At 46.3% G+C, this 17152-nt stretch overlaps 1 protein-coding gene across 1 annotated transcript in view; it reads left to right on the top strand.

The window, feature by feature from the left end:
• The window catches only part of rnf13 (ring finger protein 13), a 108354-nt gene that overhangs the window by 29492 nt on the left and 61710 nt on the right, over positions 1-17152 (top strand). The window contains exon 4 of the mRNA XM_084338235.1: positions 4433-4558. Within this exon, the coding sequence (XP_084194361.1) occupies positions 4433-4558 (126 nt within the window). The remainder of the gene's footprint in view (positions 1-4432; positions 4559-17152) is intronic.

The raw sequence follows: 17152 nt of genomic DNA, 5'->3' as shown, positions 1-17152 counted from the left end.
TTGACATCCAGGGCCGCTGTCATGACTTGCCTTTTGTCCTGTTAGTGAAGCAATGAAGTGGTTTCCGTAAAAAGTTCTGAAATGAGTCGGTCAGGTGTTCTGGCCTAGGCCTACGTGTATATCATAACCGTACGATGACATCATCCGGTTGGGAATCGGCTCTGATCTAATCCTAACTGGTTTGCACAAGCCTCCTCCTGACTGACCGGACCCGGAGATGTACAGTAACGTAATGTTTGTAATATAGGCCAGTGACACACACAGTACCCAACTTTCACCAAGTCAGCATTTTCATCTCTCTCTCTCTCTCTCTCTCACTCACTCACTCACTCACTCACTCACTCACTCACTCACTCACTCACTCACTCACTCACTCACTCACTCACTCACTCACTCACTCACTCACTCACACCCCATCTCAGATAAACCTGGTTGTTTTTCTCAGTGAGGCAGAGGTAATATCCCGGACATTCCCTGGCCCTGTGCCCGCTGTCCAGGCCTGCGTGGCCCACTAACCTGCTAACAGGCAGGTGCCATGGCAAATATCTCTGGTCTTTTTTATTATTATTATTATTATTATTATTATTATTATTATTATTATTATTATTATTATTATTATTATTATTATTATTATTATTATTATTATTATTATTATTAATTATTATTTATTATTATTATTATTATTATTATTATTATTATTATTATTATTATTATTATTATTATTATTATTATTATTATTATTATTATTATTATTATTATTATTATTATTATTATTATTATTATTATTATTATTATTATTATTATAGTGCTCCAATATCAGTGAGTTTGGGTTGTGTTGGACGTCACTGCCTTCCCAGCATACGGTTAGTTTAGCCATTTGCTTTAATTTCTGTGCCTTTGCTTGTCATAGCTAAAACGGAAGAGCCTCCTTAGTCTCTTTCTGTTATGGCTTGGCATGAGGCAGGATTTACGAGTTATTGTGTTCACAGGGAGCTTTAAGCAGGTTAAAAGTTGAACCTCTGCCTGGATGAATATGACTTTGGGTTCATAATATACAGTAGGGCTTAATCTGCTTATGGGAAGCCCAGCTGGGTAGGGGCAAGTTACTAATTCGTGTGTTTTCCCTGCCCTGTGCCTCTGGGACAAAGCCGCAAGCAGAGGCCCTACGGTGAGATTTTTAATGTTGGGATTAAGTGTGATCACCGTGCAGAACAGTGGAGAGAAGCTGCCGACTCCAGCCCACTAGTCTGCTACAATGGAAAATCCCAACCAGCCTGCATTTCACTTCCTTTTCTCTGTCTGTGTCTCTCTCTCTTGCTCTGTCTCTTTCTGTCTCTCTGTCTCTCTCTTGCTCTGTTTGTCTCTCTCTCTCACGCACACTCTTTCTCTCTCTCTCACTCTGTCTCGCTGTCTCTTTCCGTCTGTCTCTTTCTCTCTTTCTCTATTTTTCTCTCTCTTTCTCTTGTCTCACTGTCTCTTTCTGTCTGTCTCTCTGTCTTTTCTTTCTTTTCTTTCTTTCTTTCTTTCTTTCTTTCTTTCTTTCTTTCTTTCTTTCTTTCTTTCTTTCTTTCTTTCTTTCTTTCTTTCTTTCTTTCTTTCTTTCTTTCTTTCTCTCTGTCTCTCCATTTCTGTCTTTCTGTCTGTCTCTCTTTTGCTCTGTCTCTTTCTGTATGTCTCTATCCAGCTCTGTTTGTCTCTCTGTCACACACACTCCTTTTCTCTCTCTCTCGTAGTCTCTTTCCGTCTGTCTCTTTCTCTGTTTCTCTCTTTCTCACTGTCTTTCTCTGTCTCTGTGTCTGTCTCTTTCTGTCTCTCTGTCTCACTGTCTGGTTGAAACTCAAATCTGTGTGTTACTGTGTAGAGGTTATTATAACACAACGTGCTGACCACAGCAAAAAAAATTACAGTTTCAACATGGGTGAGTGATTTGCCTCTGCCTTGCATTTATTCAGACCCAGCCACCAGTGAAGTTTACCATAAGAATCACGAACAAGAGAATCGGGCTCGAGGGACATTCGGCTGTTCATTACACCCAGACCAGCATTTCTCAGTGGCTGGGATTTAGTTATTTCTTCGTGGCGCTTCATGGTCAACAGAGGGCGCTCTTGCAGCTTGTTTTGAAGCCAGGTGAAATGTGAGGCAGTGGCACAGTGATGTCATTGGCTAGCCAGTCAGGGTGTTCCAAAAAGGTATCCGGGGAGATTCCTCAAGTATCCTCCTCTCCAGAACGAGACTCATTGAGGATCTTGTTGCACTTTCCTTCGACATATCAGATGGCAGCCATCTTAGATGTGGAAGTATAGCAAAAGGAACATGAAAAGGCTTCGGCAGAGCCCTGCCCCCAGACATTCTTGTGGATGTCGGTCACCCCTGGTACAGTCCGGGGGTTTATAACTGATTATGATGTGTCACTGTGGACTTCATTTATTTTCCATCCGGGTTCTGATGTGGCGGGAGTGACCTCAGTGTGGCTGCTGGCAAGAGGGGCTTTTTAGTGCCCCCCCCCCCCCCCACACACACACACACACAAAGTGCCTTAACTGCTATATGACACTCAATATGTCTTATCTACCGGTAAGTTACATCAACTTTCAACCCACTGCACACAAGCAAATGGATCTAACACCACCTTGTGTGTGTGTGTGGGGGGGGGTATAAGGGTGTGTGTCTGTGTAACAAAAGTGCTGACTAGTGTATGGGCTGGGCCTTTTGAAGCCTGGACTGTGCCCTGCCTGATCTCAAGAGAGGGAGAGAGGGGGGGATGGAGAGGCCAGGGAAAGAGAGGGGGGGAGGGAGAGGCCAGGGAAAGAGAGGGAGAGAAGGAGGTAAAATATGGGAAAATAGAGAGAGAGAGGATTAAAGAGAGTATGAACTCATCAATTCCACAGCTGACTATAGTTGTACAGTCCCACAGCAACGCACACTCCCTGTCTGCCACACCACACACACACACACACACACACACACACACACACACACACACACACACACACACACACACACACACACACACACACACACACACACACACACACACACACACACACACACACACACACACACACACACACACAGTGTTACCGGTAGATCCACTGGTTTATAAGAAGTGAAAGCAGCCTAACGCATCCAACCCTTTGCAATCTCTCTCTTTGTTTTCTTTTTCTCTCTTTCTGCCTGTTTGTCTGTCTGACAATGTTAAGGACTTTTAGTTAGAGCCATATGAAATCCGCGTTTACGGAATCGCGGAATTGAGCAATACATTTTTTATATATATATATATTTTTTTTTTATGTTGTGGGACTTGTACAGCACTTTGTTCAACTTTGTCAGTGCTGTAAAGTTTAAACCTTTTTAAATCTTAGACAAACAAAACACTTTGCTTTCATTTCAGGCTTTATAAAAGCAGCACAATGAACACAAATCTGTCAGTGCCGAGTCCGACCTCATCTTAAATAACAAGTTTCTCAAGTTTCTTTATTAGTTGTCATACAGAAGTACAGAATACTTTTATACAAAATGCTTCTTTCTGTTACGCTCCAGAGACTGTGCTAGACAAAAACAGCATTGCTTTTTGTGGTTAACAAAGAGAGGCAGAGTTGATTTTATAAAAAAAATATTGAATTTTATTTTCATATTCAAATCCCATGCCCATCGAACGAAGCTTCGAAGTATTTAAGACAGCCCTATTAAATGGACTGTTATATCTTATTAAATTGTGGACATTTATTCATTCCCATTTATTGGACACTATTTCTGATGGTAAAATGCACGTACAAAGCAAAATACAGAATTCTGAAATATTAAAACGGAAAAAACTGAATTTGGATTTTTTTTTTACGGATTTCATATGGCTCTACTTTTAGTATAGCCAATTAGAATTTGGAGTCTGTGAATTTGATTCTCTCTCTCTCTCTCTCTCTCTCTCTCTCTCTCTCTCTCTCTCTCTCTCTCTCTCTCTCTCTCTGTGCCTTATCTTTATCTCTTTCTGCCTCTCTTATCTCAGTTTCTCTCTATTTATCTCTGTCTCTCTGGTTGTTTCTCTTTAATCTGTCACTTCAAACACCTTTAAAACAACACAGGGAAGTGAGGAGGGAAGGAGAAGAGCCAAATGTAAAATATATATTATATATAACATCTTAAAATATATATTATATATAACATCTTAAATATATATTATATATAACATCTTAACATATATAGTATATATAATAAAATACTAGTATATATATTTCTTACCTTACCTTGTTAGCTGTCTAATATCTGATAGCAGTGTTGCTTGTGGTTCATCCCTAATGATAACTGTGTGTGTGTATTGGTATGACAGTGATCAGCAGTAGGGATGATACTCTCTCTCTCCGCCTGTTTACTTTCTAAGGAGTGTGATTGGTTTGTCTCATTTGACACTATTTGATGATGTCATCCCCCTGCACAGGGCTTTCTGATTGGTGCACGGCCAGAAAATGCATGCGAGCCCATCGAACCGCCCCCCCTGAGGGACAACCTGACGGGCGCCTTCATCGTCCTCATCAAGCGCTTCGACTGCAACTTCGACATCAAGGTAGGCAGCGCCGCACTCCCACACACTCCCACGCACCCTCTGAGGTCAGCCCAGGTCCCACGCACCGACCCTCTGAGGTCAGCCCAGGTCCCACGCACCGACCCTCTGAGGTCAGCCCAGGTCCCACGCACCGACCCTCTGAGGTCAGCCCAGGTCCCACGCACCGACCCTCTGAGGTCAGCCCAGGTCCCACGCACCGACCCTCTGAGGTCAGCCCAGGTCCCACGCACCGACCCTCTGAGGTCAGCCCAGGTCCCACGCACCGACCCTCTGAGGTCAGCCCAGGTCCCACGCACCGACCCTCTGTGGTCAGCCCAGGTCCCACGCACCGACCCTCTGAGGTCAGCCCAGGTCCCACGCACCGACCCTCTGAGGTCAGCCCAGGTCCCACGCACCGACCCTCTGAGGTCAGCCCAGGTCCCACGCACCGACCCTCTGAGGTCAGCCCAGGTCCCACGCACCGACCCTCTGAGGTCAGCCCAGGTCCCACGCACCGACCCTCTGAGGTCAGCCCAGGTCCCACGCACCGACCCTCTGAGGTCAGCCCAGGTCCCACGCACCGACCCTCTGAGGTCAGCCCAGGTCCCACGCACCGACCCTCTGAGGTCAGCCCAGGTCCCACGCACCGACCCTCTGAGGTCTGCCCAGGTCCCACGCACCGACCCTCTGAGGTCAGCCCAGGTCCCACGCACCGACCCTCTGAGGTCAGCCCAGGTCCCACACACCGACCCTCTGAGGTCAGCTCTCCCACGCACCGACCCTCTGAGGTCAGCCCAGGTCCCACGCACGACTCTCTGAGGTCTGCCCAGGTCCCACGCACCGACCCTCTGAGGTCAGCCCAGGTAGTAGGGGTGTAACGGTACACAAAAACCACGGTTCGGTACGCACCTCGGTTTTGAAGTCACTTTTCGGTACAGTGGAGGAAAGTTTGGCTTTCCCTGTTCCACCCATGGGTGATGTAGTGTACAGTAACTAATTGTACTTGTAGGGCTGTCGACGAATATTCTACCGGTATATTGAAATTAATAATCGATTTTTTTTTTTTTTTATTAAATTGTGAGAAAGAAACAGCCCCCGGTGGGCGTGGGCCTGAATGCGCTGCATGACGGATAGAAGACGAACACCCGGCCCTTTGCGCAAATTACATTTTGGGAAGGGGTGAACTCGGAGTTTTGAATAAAATTCTGCACGCAAAAAAAGGTCCAGTACTGAAACGGTTCAGTACGGATACATGTACCGTTACACCCCTACCATGTAGGCAGCACTGCACGCCCACGCACCCTCTGAGGTCAGCACGCCCACACTAAGGCTGTCCCCGAATCCTGTTTTTGGGATTTGAACTTCGTCAGGGTTTTTCGAACGGACGTTCAAACCTTCGTTTTTAATTTAAAAAAATAAAAATGTAAAAGAAAAAATAATGTTTGATAAATATCCTCAAACTTTGAATAAAGTGATTAATCTGATTAAAATTAGTATTTTTTTTTATTATTTTTTTATTAAAACTTTCCAGCCCAGCCCAGGGAGAAGCCCCAGCCCAACTAAATCAATTAAATCAACTTTCTTTTTTTATTGATCTTTTTCCCCCTCCTTTTTCCTCCGATTTTCTCCCATCCCAATGTTAGTCGTTATGCCAATTCCCAATCCCCTTCCTGGTCGCTGCGCACTTACCCCCCACAGTCGGTCTGGGAGAGTGGAGGCTATCACGTGCTTCCTCCGACACACGTCCAGCCAATCAACCGCTTCTTTTCACCTGGCAGCGCGGATTCTCACTGAGAGGGCGTAGCGTGTGGAAGGATCACACTATCCCACTTAGATCCTATCCGCGCTTAGCAGGCGCCCCGACCGAACTGTAGGAGTCGCTGTTTACAACGACCCGGACCCACCCCGCCAGCTTCTCCCACCCTCTAATACTGCCAATTGTATTAGTGTGAACGGCCAGCCAAGCTGGTGACAACCCCGGAGCTGTGAGCTGGATTCGAACAGGCGAATCCAGCCGCTCCGGGGTTGGTGACGAACGCAATCTCCGTTACGCCACCTGACCGCCCAATTAAATCAACTTTCTGAATATAACATTATGCATACTTTTGACAATAAATAAAATCAGAATTATTTCTTACTACCTTGCCTGGGCAAATAAAGTTTATAGAAATGTAAAAAAAAATATATATATATACATATATATATATTTTTTTAAACCGATACCGATATTTTCCGATATCACATTTTAATGCCAATATCGGCCGATAATATCGGTAGGGCGATAATATCGGACATCTCTAATATATATACATTTTTTTATTAAAAATTAAAAATTCGAATGTTGATTTAGAATTCGAATGCCAACCTAACGAACGAAGGTTCGAACGTTTGGGCTCAGCCCGCCCCACACACCGACCCTCTGAGGTCAGCCCAGGTCCCACACACCGACCCTCTGAGGTCAGCCCAGGTCCCACACACCGACCCTCTGAGGTCAGCCCAGGTCCCACGCACCGACCCTCTGAGGTCAGCCCAGGTCCCACGCACCGACCCTCTGAGGTCAGCCCAGGTCCCACACACCGACCCTCTGAGGTCAGCCCAGGTCCCACGCACAGACCCTCTGAGGTCAGCCCAGGTCCCACGCACAGACCCTCTGAGGTCAGCCCAGGTCCCACGCACCGACCCTCTGAGGTCAGCCCAGGTCCCACGCACAGACCCTCTGAGGTCAGCTCTCCCACGCACAGACCCTCTGAGGTCAGCCCAGGTCCCACGCACAGACCCTCTGAGGTCAGCCCAGGTCCCACGCACAGACCCTCTGAGGTCAGCCCAGGTCCCACGCGCCGACCCTCTGAGGTCAGCCCAGGTTTCAAGTTTCAAGTTTCTTTAATAGTTGTCATACAGAAGTACAGAATACTTTCATACAAAATGCTTCTTACTGTTACGCTCCAGAGACTGTGCTAGACAAGATAGTATCAAATAACATAGTATAGCATGTAATTTAGAAGAAGAAAATGAGGTCACAGTGTTCGGTATAGACATATGTACAATGTTCTGAGTTACCATATAATATACAATACTATGCAGTGTACTAATGTACAGTACTATATAGTGCAAAGCAGAAATGGGATGAGGTACAATTTAGGTACAATTTACATTAAGGTGTACGAGTTGTAGTGCAATCCTTCATCAATAAATATAAAGTGTGGGGAGTGGGTGCTACAGTGTGTTTGTTTAAAGTGAGTGTGTGCGTGTGGATGTGTGTGCTATGTGCGTTTGGTGGTTGTTGTTGTGTAGTGTTCATTGTTCGTTTAGCAGCCTGATGGCCTGGGGATAGAAGCTTCTTCTGAGTCTTTCTGTGCTCGCCTTGAGACTCCGGTATCGCTTGCCTGATCGCAGCAGTTCAAAGAGGCAGTTGTTCGGGTGACTGGAGTCTTTAATGATTCTCTTAGCCTTGCCCTTGCAACGCTTGTTGTAAATGTTCTGGAGGGTGGGGAGCCCCCCTCCAATTGTGCGTTCGGCTGAACGTGTCACTCTTTGTAGTCTGCTTCGGTCTTGTGCAGTGCTATTCCCAAACCAGGAGGTGATGTTGCCAGTCAAGATGCTCTCTATTGTACATGAGTAGAAGTTCTTAAGGATCTTCTGACTGACTTGGAACTTCCTTAGGCGCCTGAGGAAGTAGAGGCGTTGTCGTGCCTTCTTCACAACACTGTCAATGTGTGTGGTCCATGTCAAGTCCTCGGATATGTAGGCTCCGATGTACTTAAAGCTGTTGACTCTCTCAACCGGTGCCCCGTCGATGCTGAGGGGGCTGTAGTCCTTGACCCCCGACCTCCTGAAGTCCACAATCATCTCCTTTGTTTTGCTGACGTTCAGGGAGAGGCTGTTTTCCTGGCACCATCCCGCCAGGACCTTGACCTCTTCCAGGTAGGCCCTCTCGTCGTTGGCAGAGATCAGGCCCACCACCACTGTGTCGTCAGCAAATTTGATGATTGTATTGCTACTCCGCTGAGCCACACAGTCGTGTGTGTACAGGGAGTAGAGGAGGGGACTCAGAACACAGCCCTGGGGGGCCCCTATGTTGAGGGTGATGGATGAGGAGGTGCAGTTGCCTGCTCTCACCACCTGGGGTCTGCCAGTCAGGAAGTCCAAGACCCACTGGCAGAGGTCATAGTTCAAGCCCAGGTCCCTGAGCTTGGCTATGAGTATGGAGGGGACTATGGTATTGAATGCCGAGCTGTAGTCGATGAATAGCATTCTCACATAGGTCCCACGCACAGACCCTCTGAGGTCAGCCCAGGTCCCACGCACCGACCCTCTGAGGTCAGCACTCCCACGCACCGACCCTCTGAGGTCAGCACTCCCACGCACCGACCCTCTGAGGTCAGCACTCCCACGCACCGACCCTCTGAGGTCAGCCCAGGTCCCACGCACCGACCCTCTGAGGTCAGCTCTCCCACGCACCGACCCTCTGAGGTCAGCTCTCCCACGCACCGACCCTCTGAGGTCAGCCCAGGTCAGCTAGTTTGAACACAAAAACAGGAAGTGGTTATTTCCCACTTTGTGTAACTTCCTATACACACAAAGACCCAATGCCCAATCCAGCATCCTGCTTTCTCTTCTCTTCTCTTCTCTTCTCTTCTCTTCTCTTCTCTTCTCTTCTCTCCTCTCCTCTCCTCTCCTCTTCTCTTCTCTTCTCTTCTCTTCTCTTCTCTTCTCTTCTCTTCTCTTCTCTTCTCTTCTCTTCTCTTCTCTTCTCTTCTCTTCTCTTCTCTTCTCTTCTCTTCTCATCTCCCTTCTCTCCTCTTCTCTTCTCCCTTCTCTCCTCCTCTCCTGTCCTCTCTTCTCATTTTCTTTCCTCTTCTTTCCATTCCCCTCTTGTCTCCTCACTCACTCACTCACTCACTCACTCACTCACTCACTCACTCACTCACTCACTCATCAACCTACCCACTCGCGTCTATATTTTAAGCAAGTGGCTTGTCCTTCCGCATTCCCGTTTTGCGCTCTGATTGGCCACGCACGTTTCTGGTCATGTGACATGTGCGCCAATCGTGGGACGGCAAGTTCTGCGCCTATTTCCGAGTCTAACAGCCTGCAAACTACCTAACGCCTAGTTTATCACTGGTTAAGCTTAGGCGACTCTTTCGCAGTTGGTTAAGGTTAGAGTTTGGAATCAGGGCAGGCGTTCTATCGCCCTGCTCTAAGACAAACTCTAACCTTAACCAACTTCGAAAGAGCGCCTAAGTTTAACCGTCCAAAAACTTGCCGTCCCACGATTGGCGCACATGTCACATGACCAGAAACGTGCGTGGCCAATCGGAGCGCAAAACGGGAACGCGGAAGGACAAGCCACTTGCTTAAAGTATAGAAGCTACCCACTCACTTACCCTCCCTCTCTCATTTCACCTCCTCATACTGCTTCCATCTGTCATCATGTGTTGCTGTGGTCCATTAAGTGTTGCTCTGCAGTGACCTCAGCAGCAGAAAGCAGACATCCACTGTCCATGTGAACAGAGAATCCTGACGGTGTTAAAGCAACAACAGCCTGCTTTAACAATATTTTACATCAATCATATTATTGCATAGGGCTGTCCCGATTTGAAGCTTCAGTAGTAATTATCGTTGAATAATCGAAGCTCTTTTTCTTGCACAAAGGTTTCAATGCGGTGGGTAAATGAGAGCTGGGGGGTCAACAGGGTTTCTGAAAGTTCATATGATGTATTGTTGATGATACTGGTTCTCAAAATGAATAATTATTATTTCTATAAGCTATTTATAATGCTGATGTATTTAGCAGTTTATGGAACAATCAGATAACAGTTTAGGGAACAGTCAGATAACAGCTTAGGGAACAGTCAGATAACAGCTTAGGGAACAGTCAGATAACAGCTTAGGGAACAGTCAGATAACAGCTTAGGGAACAGTCAGATAACAGTTTAGGGAACAGTCAGATAACAGCTTAGGGAACAGTGGAGCTGAGAATTGCTTTTACAGCATAGCTCTCCTGTTGGGAGAGTATCTGGAATCTGTGTGTGGCTGTATATGTGTGTTTACTTTGCAGACGTGTGTGTGTGTGTGTGTGTGTGTGTGTGTGTGTGTGTGTGTGTGTGTGTGTGTGTGTGTGTGTGTGTGTGTGTGTGTGTGTGTGTGTGTGTGTGTGTGTGTGTGTGTGTGTGTGTGTGTGTGTGTGTGTGTGTGTGTGTGTGTGTGTGTGTGTGTGTGTGTGTGTGTGTGTGTGTGTGTGTGTGTGTGTGTGTGTGTGTGTGTGTGTGTGTGTGTGTGTGTGTGTGTGTGTGTGTGTGTGTGTGTGTGTGTGTGTGTGTGTGTGTGTGTGTGTGTGTGTGTGTGTGTGTGTGTGTGTGGGTGGGTGGGTGGGTGGGTGGGTGGGTGGGTGGGTGGCGCGGCATGTCTGTAGAGCTAGAGTTGTCCCAAGAAATTGTATTTGCCTAATACGTCTCCATAGTGGGGGAGGGAGGGAGTTGATCTGCCCCATTAGTCATGCTAGAGGGTGAGCTGTGTGCTGCACAGAGAGGGGAGAGACGGGGAGGAGAGACGGGAGTTAGTGAGAGGGAGATGAAGGGAAGCAGGATGGTGTTGGTTGGGGGGTGACTAGGGCTGAACGATTAATCGATTTTTAATCGAAATCGCGATTGAAAGGATGCAATTAAAAATCGCCAGGCCTGCAAAAAAAGAAAAAAACATTTTTATTTTTTTTATATTATTTAACCAGGAAGTCCCATTGAGATACAAGATCTCCTTTGCAAGGGGACCTTGCCAAGATGACAGCAATAACATTTGCAATACATCACACAGCAATAAAATGTGCGATACATCACACAAGAACATAATAAATGTGCATGTATACAATACATCACATGTAAACACAAAAACACAAAGCAGAATAGTCTACATGATAGTAAAAGTGTATAATACAGGGTAATACAGTAATTTTGCAGTTGGGACCCGACTACAGAAAGCAGCAATATTCTTCTTGTAGGAAGTTATGTAATACAGATTTAAATTCACCAAGAGAGACCGGGGTGTCTAAGTGGATAATGGTCCTGTAGCCCATTCCATGCCCAAGGTGCGAAGCTTGAGAAAGCTGTTCCTAGCTAACCCTGCTCAAGACAGAGAAAACATCTGAGCTGAGTAAGGAAAGGGTGGGGGGGGAGCGGGGCCTTGGGGGGGGGGGGGGGTATCATAAGAATCATTTTTGTGTGGATATCATAAGAAAGAAATGCTGGGATGTTGGGGGAGGGGGGGGGGGGGTTGCAGTAGTGAGGTGAGAGAAGGTTGCAAGCAAATCAGAGACAGATTGTAAGAGGTGAGTGAAGTCAGTGAGACGGAAGAATGGACTTGAAGAAGGGACCGTGAAAGAAGAGTGAGACAGATTGAATAATGGAGCGAAAGAGAGCAGAAAGCATGCAGCTTCTTGGTGTGAAGGTGTCTCTCTCTCTCTCTCTCTCTCTCTCTCCCTCTCTCTCTCTCTCTCTCCCCTCTCTCTCTCTCTCTCTCTCTCTCTCTCTCTCTCTCTCCCTCTCCCTCCCTGGTCCAGCCATGCCTTATAAGGGCTCTCTACAACACACACACACACACACACACACACACACACACACACACACACACACACACACACACACACACACACACACACACACACACACAGCAAGGTGTTCTCTAGGCAGGAGTGTAACCAGACTCTCTTCCACAGACCCCCTCCTGCGTCAGCCGCAGCCCGACACGCCACTCTAACTGATCTACGATCAGATTTGCCATTTAACCTCCTCCCTCAACCTCCTCCTCTCCCTTAAAGGACAATACCACCGTTTTATCGACATGTTGTTCCCATGCCTGCACAGTTCTTCCTAACGCAGACTATTGTTTGGCATGTTTTCCCTCTAGTAGGTATGTGATATATTTGTGATATCACAAAATTGGCCTCTGTTGTATCAAATGTAATAAAGAGTGCTATCCTGTAAGCATATCGCCTGTTAATCAGCTAGTATGTCACACTCCCAAAATGGATCACAATAACAAACCAAGTGATTTCAGAACACCGTGTTCTGTTCTATTCTGTTCGTTTCACTCTGGCTTGAGCTCAAAGGTCTCTACCTCTTTTACTCTCCGCCATCAACTTTTCCTCAAAGGTCTCTACCTCTTTTACTCTCCGCCATCAACTTTTCCTCAAAGGTCTCTACCTCTTTTACTATCTGCCTTCACCTTTTCCTCAAAGTAGGGGTGCACCGATATGAAAATTGGCCACCGATACCGATACCGATTGTTCAACTAACACAATCGGCCGATACCGATACCGATACCGATAATTGTGGCAAAAAATAAGTATTTTTAATTTTTTTTAATATTTTTTTTAATATTTTTTTTTTATTTTTTTAAATTTTTTTAATGAAACTACTGTATATTTGTATGTGTGTTTGTATTTGTAGGCCTCTTTACTTACTTAAAAAAGGAAACATCAAGAAATATGTTTATGGTATCACTGATCCCTCTCCCAGGATCGTCTGGCGGCCTGCAGAGGGATACTATTTTCTCAACCAGAGCTTTCAACCAATGCAATGGAACCATTCTGGCGGCCTGCAGCGGGATACTATTCTCTCAACCAGAGCTTTCAACCAATGCAATGGAACCATTTTGATTGACAGTCGATTCGGCCAATTACGCCACACCGCTAGCACCCACCTCCTGCTTACCACCAAGCGTTTATTCATTTTTCTACTTCGGGGCATGCCGCCATTGATGATCTGCTTGCGAGAATGCGAGTCAAACTCAGAACCACAACAAGCTAATACGTTAGCTGCCCGGCAGTGCCCGCCGACCAGCGCGCTCCACAGGATGGCCAAACGAGACACAATGATTTTACTGCAACAAATGTTATAATAAAACAAAGCCTTTCTATACATTTGTCTGGTTGAAAACTTTATTAACAGATTGCAGAATGTGTAGTTGTGTACGGAATGAGCAACGGAATGTAACCGAGCTATGCACGGCTTGCTTGCTATCTTCGGGTAAATACTATGCTGATGTAATTGAACGTGTAACTAACTATAATAACGTTAATGCCACAAAACGAATGTTTGTGTCATTTTAACAGCAGATACTTTCTTAAATGCCATCCTCCCGACAGAGCGGTGTTGATGGGGAGCTCTGATGGATTCGCTTGGTTGTGTTATTACTATGCATTGAACAGCTAACCGAAAGCTAGGGTTAACTAATGTTAAAGGTTTAGCCATAACGTTACGTTGGCTAAAGTTGGGGCTATTCTTAATCCAGTAATAATGGCTGCAGACCTGCAAGCAAAGTACAGCAAGTTGGCAAAGGAGTATTCCAACGTAAATCACATTTTCACCAGTAACGTTAGTCTTCTGCCTCCCGGCTATGAACGGACTCGGAGTAATGCCTTGCTGCTATGGGTAATAATAATATGCTGATGTTATTGTCCGTGTAACACTAACTATATAACGTTAATGCCACAAAACGAATGCCTTGTTAATCATAAATAGTAACTTTGATGCAGTAGCTTGTGTGTGTGTGGGGGGGACGGCGGGCGTTGTGCAGGTGGGTCGCGAGTGAACTTTTTTTTTTTTTGCCTTTTGACGCTACACAAATGGATGGTTAGTTATCGGCGACTGCTATCGGCACATTTGAGCTTATCGGCCGATAGGCCGATAGCAGTCAACAAGGCACTTATCGGCCGATACCGATACCCGACCGATATATCGGTGCACCCCTACCTCAAAGGTCTCTACCTCTTTTACTCTATTTGAGCAGGACACAGGCCTGTACAGTAAGACGTTGATGCTCTTTAAACTCCTCAGAAACCTGTACTGGATCAGTTCTGGGGATGCACTGATACCACTTCTTCACTGCCGATAGAGATGATCTGAGTGCAAAAATGTATTCTGTATCAGTATCAGCTGATCCCTAATGCTGATGGGTCCTCCTCACTCCTGGGGAGTATAACTGGATAGTATTACTAACTAAGGGTTGATAACAGAATACATGGCTATACTTTCATGCATTTTAAACTATCACTAATTTTCAATATATGATATTTATAGCTTTACACAAACCTTTAAAGTGTAAAGCTATTTTAAAAAAGGTGTGACGTTTTGTGATGACTCCTTATCTAGATGGCTGTAGAAAGGTATCCTTTCACACACTTAAAACCTAATAAAATAGCATTATAGCAATATATTCTGTCATCATCAGCACCCTCCCCAGCCAACCCTCCCCTGATGGCTACTGGCACAAAGCACTGATGATGACTGGCGATTTGTGGTGTGTCTGTGGGGGATGAGTCTATGGCTGAACGTGCTCCTCATCTTAGCTAGCTCCTCATAGAGGAGAAGGGAGGGGTTCTCCAGGATAGTGTCCGTCCAGCTTCTTTCTCATCCTCCTCTCCACAGCCACCAGTCCATTTACCACCAGTTCAACCAGTTGTCTGGAAAAATGGGTTGGTAAAGACTTTTGGCTCAAAATTCTCGTAAGTTACTTTCCTTTTTTGTTGTTGTGAGGAATGCCTCATCATCTCTGGCTGCTATCCCGTGTAAGATTCTGATCAAACTGGCCAGTATCACGTCTTCGTCTGTTTGGCTCTCCATCCAATTCCTCTGCGTTGTGTACTTTTAATGGTCCTGACGTCTCCGATACTGGTAGATAAGATCCTTATCTTCCCCCGTTAGTGCAATCCATAAACCATAATACTTCTCCACTTCCGTAAGAATTCGACACTTCGACACTGTGAGATACCTTATGAGGAGAAGCGTTGTTTTATTGCTATAAACAGAACCTCGTAATCAGATGTTATCAGATGTTATCAAATTGTATCGTCCTTGAAGAGTCTATTCTAATGATCTCTCGGTGTGTTCAGATTGTCCTTTTGTTATTCAGTCCAATAGTGGTCAGGCCTAGTCGTTAGCCTGAACCCTCCTCGTGTTAGCCGAAGCTAATGATGTCGTGGCATTCTTCCTCCTCCCCCCCCCCCCCCCCTCTCTCGTGATAAGAGGAGAGAGAGAGTCCTCTGTGTGATCTCAGTCCTACTCGCTCTCGGTCAGATTCTGGTCTGAGTCAGATTCTAGTCTGCTCAACACCCGGAAACACCGTTCGACTTATAGATGTTCGTCGTCGCAACGACGGCCCCGCCTTCTGGTTGTCATGCGACGTGTTGTCATGACAACTGCATAACCTTTAACACTAATAAACTCACGTTTCATTAAGATGAACCTCTCTCCCTCCTGTCCTGGGAGACAGTACACTCTAATCTCAGATGTTCTTCTAAGGAATTCATAACAAAACCCTCGCTGACGCGGCCTGTGCCTGTGAAACCACTGGTTCCACCACCGTTCTATCACCGTCTCCTGCTTCCATGCACATTTCGATCTACCATTTTAGCTGTGGTCATCTCTCCCCAATCTATACATCACATACATTGAAAAAGCACCGTTTTCTCTCAATCCCCCCTTGATTCTTATCACCCCTCAGAATCATAAGACTACTTGGTTTTTCAATTAATTATACACAAAAATAGACTCATAACAATTAGGGCCCCGCCGTCTGCTGTTTTCCTTTTGTTTTCCATTACCCGCATCACACCCAAACCAGAAAGGATAAACAACGGTCATGGAGGAGAGAGAGAGAGAGAGACAGAGAAAAACACAGATTGCAACTTTTCAGACGACACACCTAAACCCTTCGGCCCCCCTATTCGGTACCCCACGTCCAAATCAGAGCGCTCCCTTCCCTCTCTTACAGTACACCTCCCATCTCGGGCCGGTCCCGTCTTCTAGGCAAGGGCCCCTTTCAGTGACGGCTCCTTTCCTGAGCTGGTCCCCCTCCCAGGGCGCGGTCCCCTAGGCAAAAATGTCTCCCCTGGTCTGCTACTGCTCAGTGTCTCTGGCTGTCCTCTCCACATCTGCTCCTCCACCGCCGCCGTCTCCTCTCTCTCGTCGTGGATCATCTGTGTACCAGGCGTCGGTGCCTGGCCCCTGCGGCTTCCTCCTCCTCCAGTCTGTCTCCTGGCCATCTCCATCGCTGTCGGTGTCATTCCCCCCTTGAAAGCAGAAACACAACACCGGCAGTCTTTCTGTACACTCGACTTCCCTTGTTTTGCTATTAGTCTACCATGGCTTTGGGCCTGCAGCTCGTTCTCTATATATTTTTTTCCTCTGCAAGCCCCTATTTGTTCTATTAGTCCCCCACCTTCTCAACACCCATATCTAATCCTACAGGGCTGTTCCCTGTTTTGTTGTCTTCCGGCGTGACACCAGCAGCTAAACGATACCCACTCGGCGCTCTACGTTTGTCCCACGGGTGACCCCCAGCGCGCGCCAGTTCTTTCTGGTGACGTGTCCCCTCAAGACTCTGCCTATTTATTAGGTGTGAGAAGGCCCCACTGGAATTCAAACTCCCTCTTTAATTCCATAATTAACCCATTCAAATAACTGCACCATCTTTCTGTGCAATTCTTATTTAATCCATTGTATAATTAAACTCTATATCTAATATTATTATTGTAATAATAATCCACTCTCTGTGCTCAATATTCCCCTATGGGTAATGAAAACTCCCCAGCACTACCCCCCTCCGCCACTAGGTGGCAAC

This window comes from Notolepis coatsorum (assembly GCF_963971535.1).
Source record: "Notolepis coatsorum genome assembly, chromosome: 2".
Classification (NCBI taxonomy): domain Eukaryota; kingdom Metazoa; phylum Chordata; class Actinopteri; order Aulopiformes; family Paralepididae; genus Notolepis; species Notolepis coatsorum.
The sequence above is the reverse complement of the archived record's forward strand: the minus strand, read 5'-3'. Positions and strand labels throughout refer to the sequence as shown.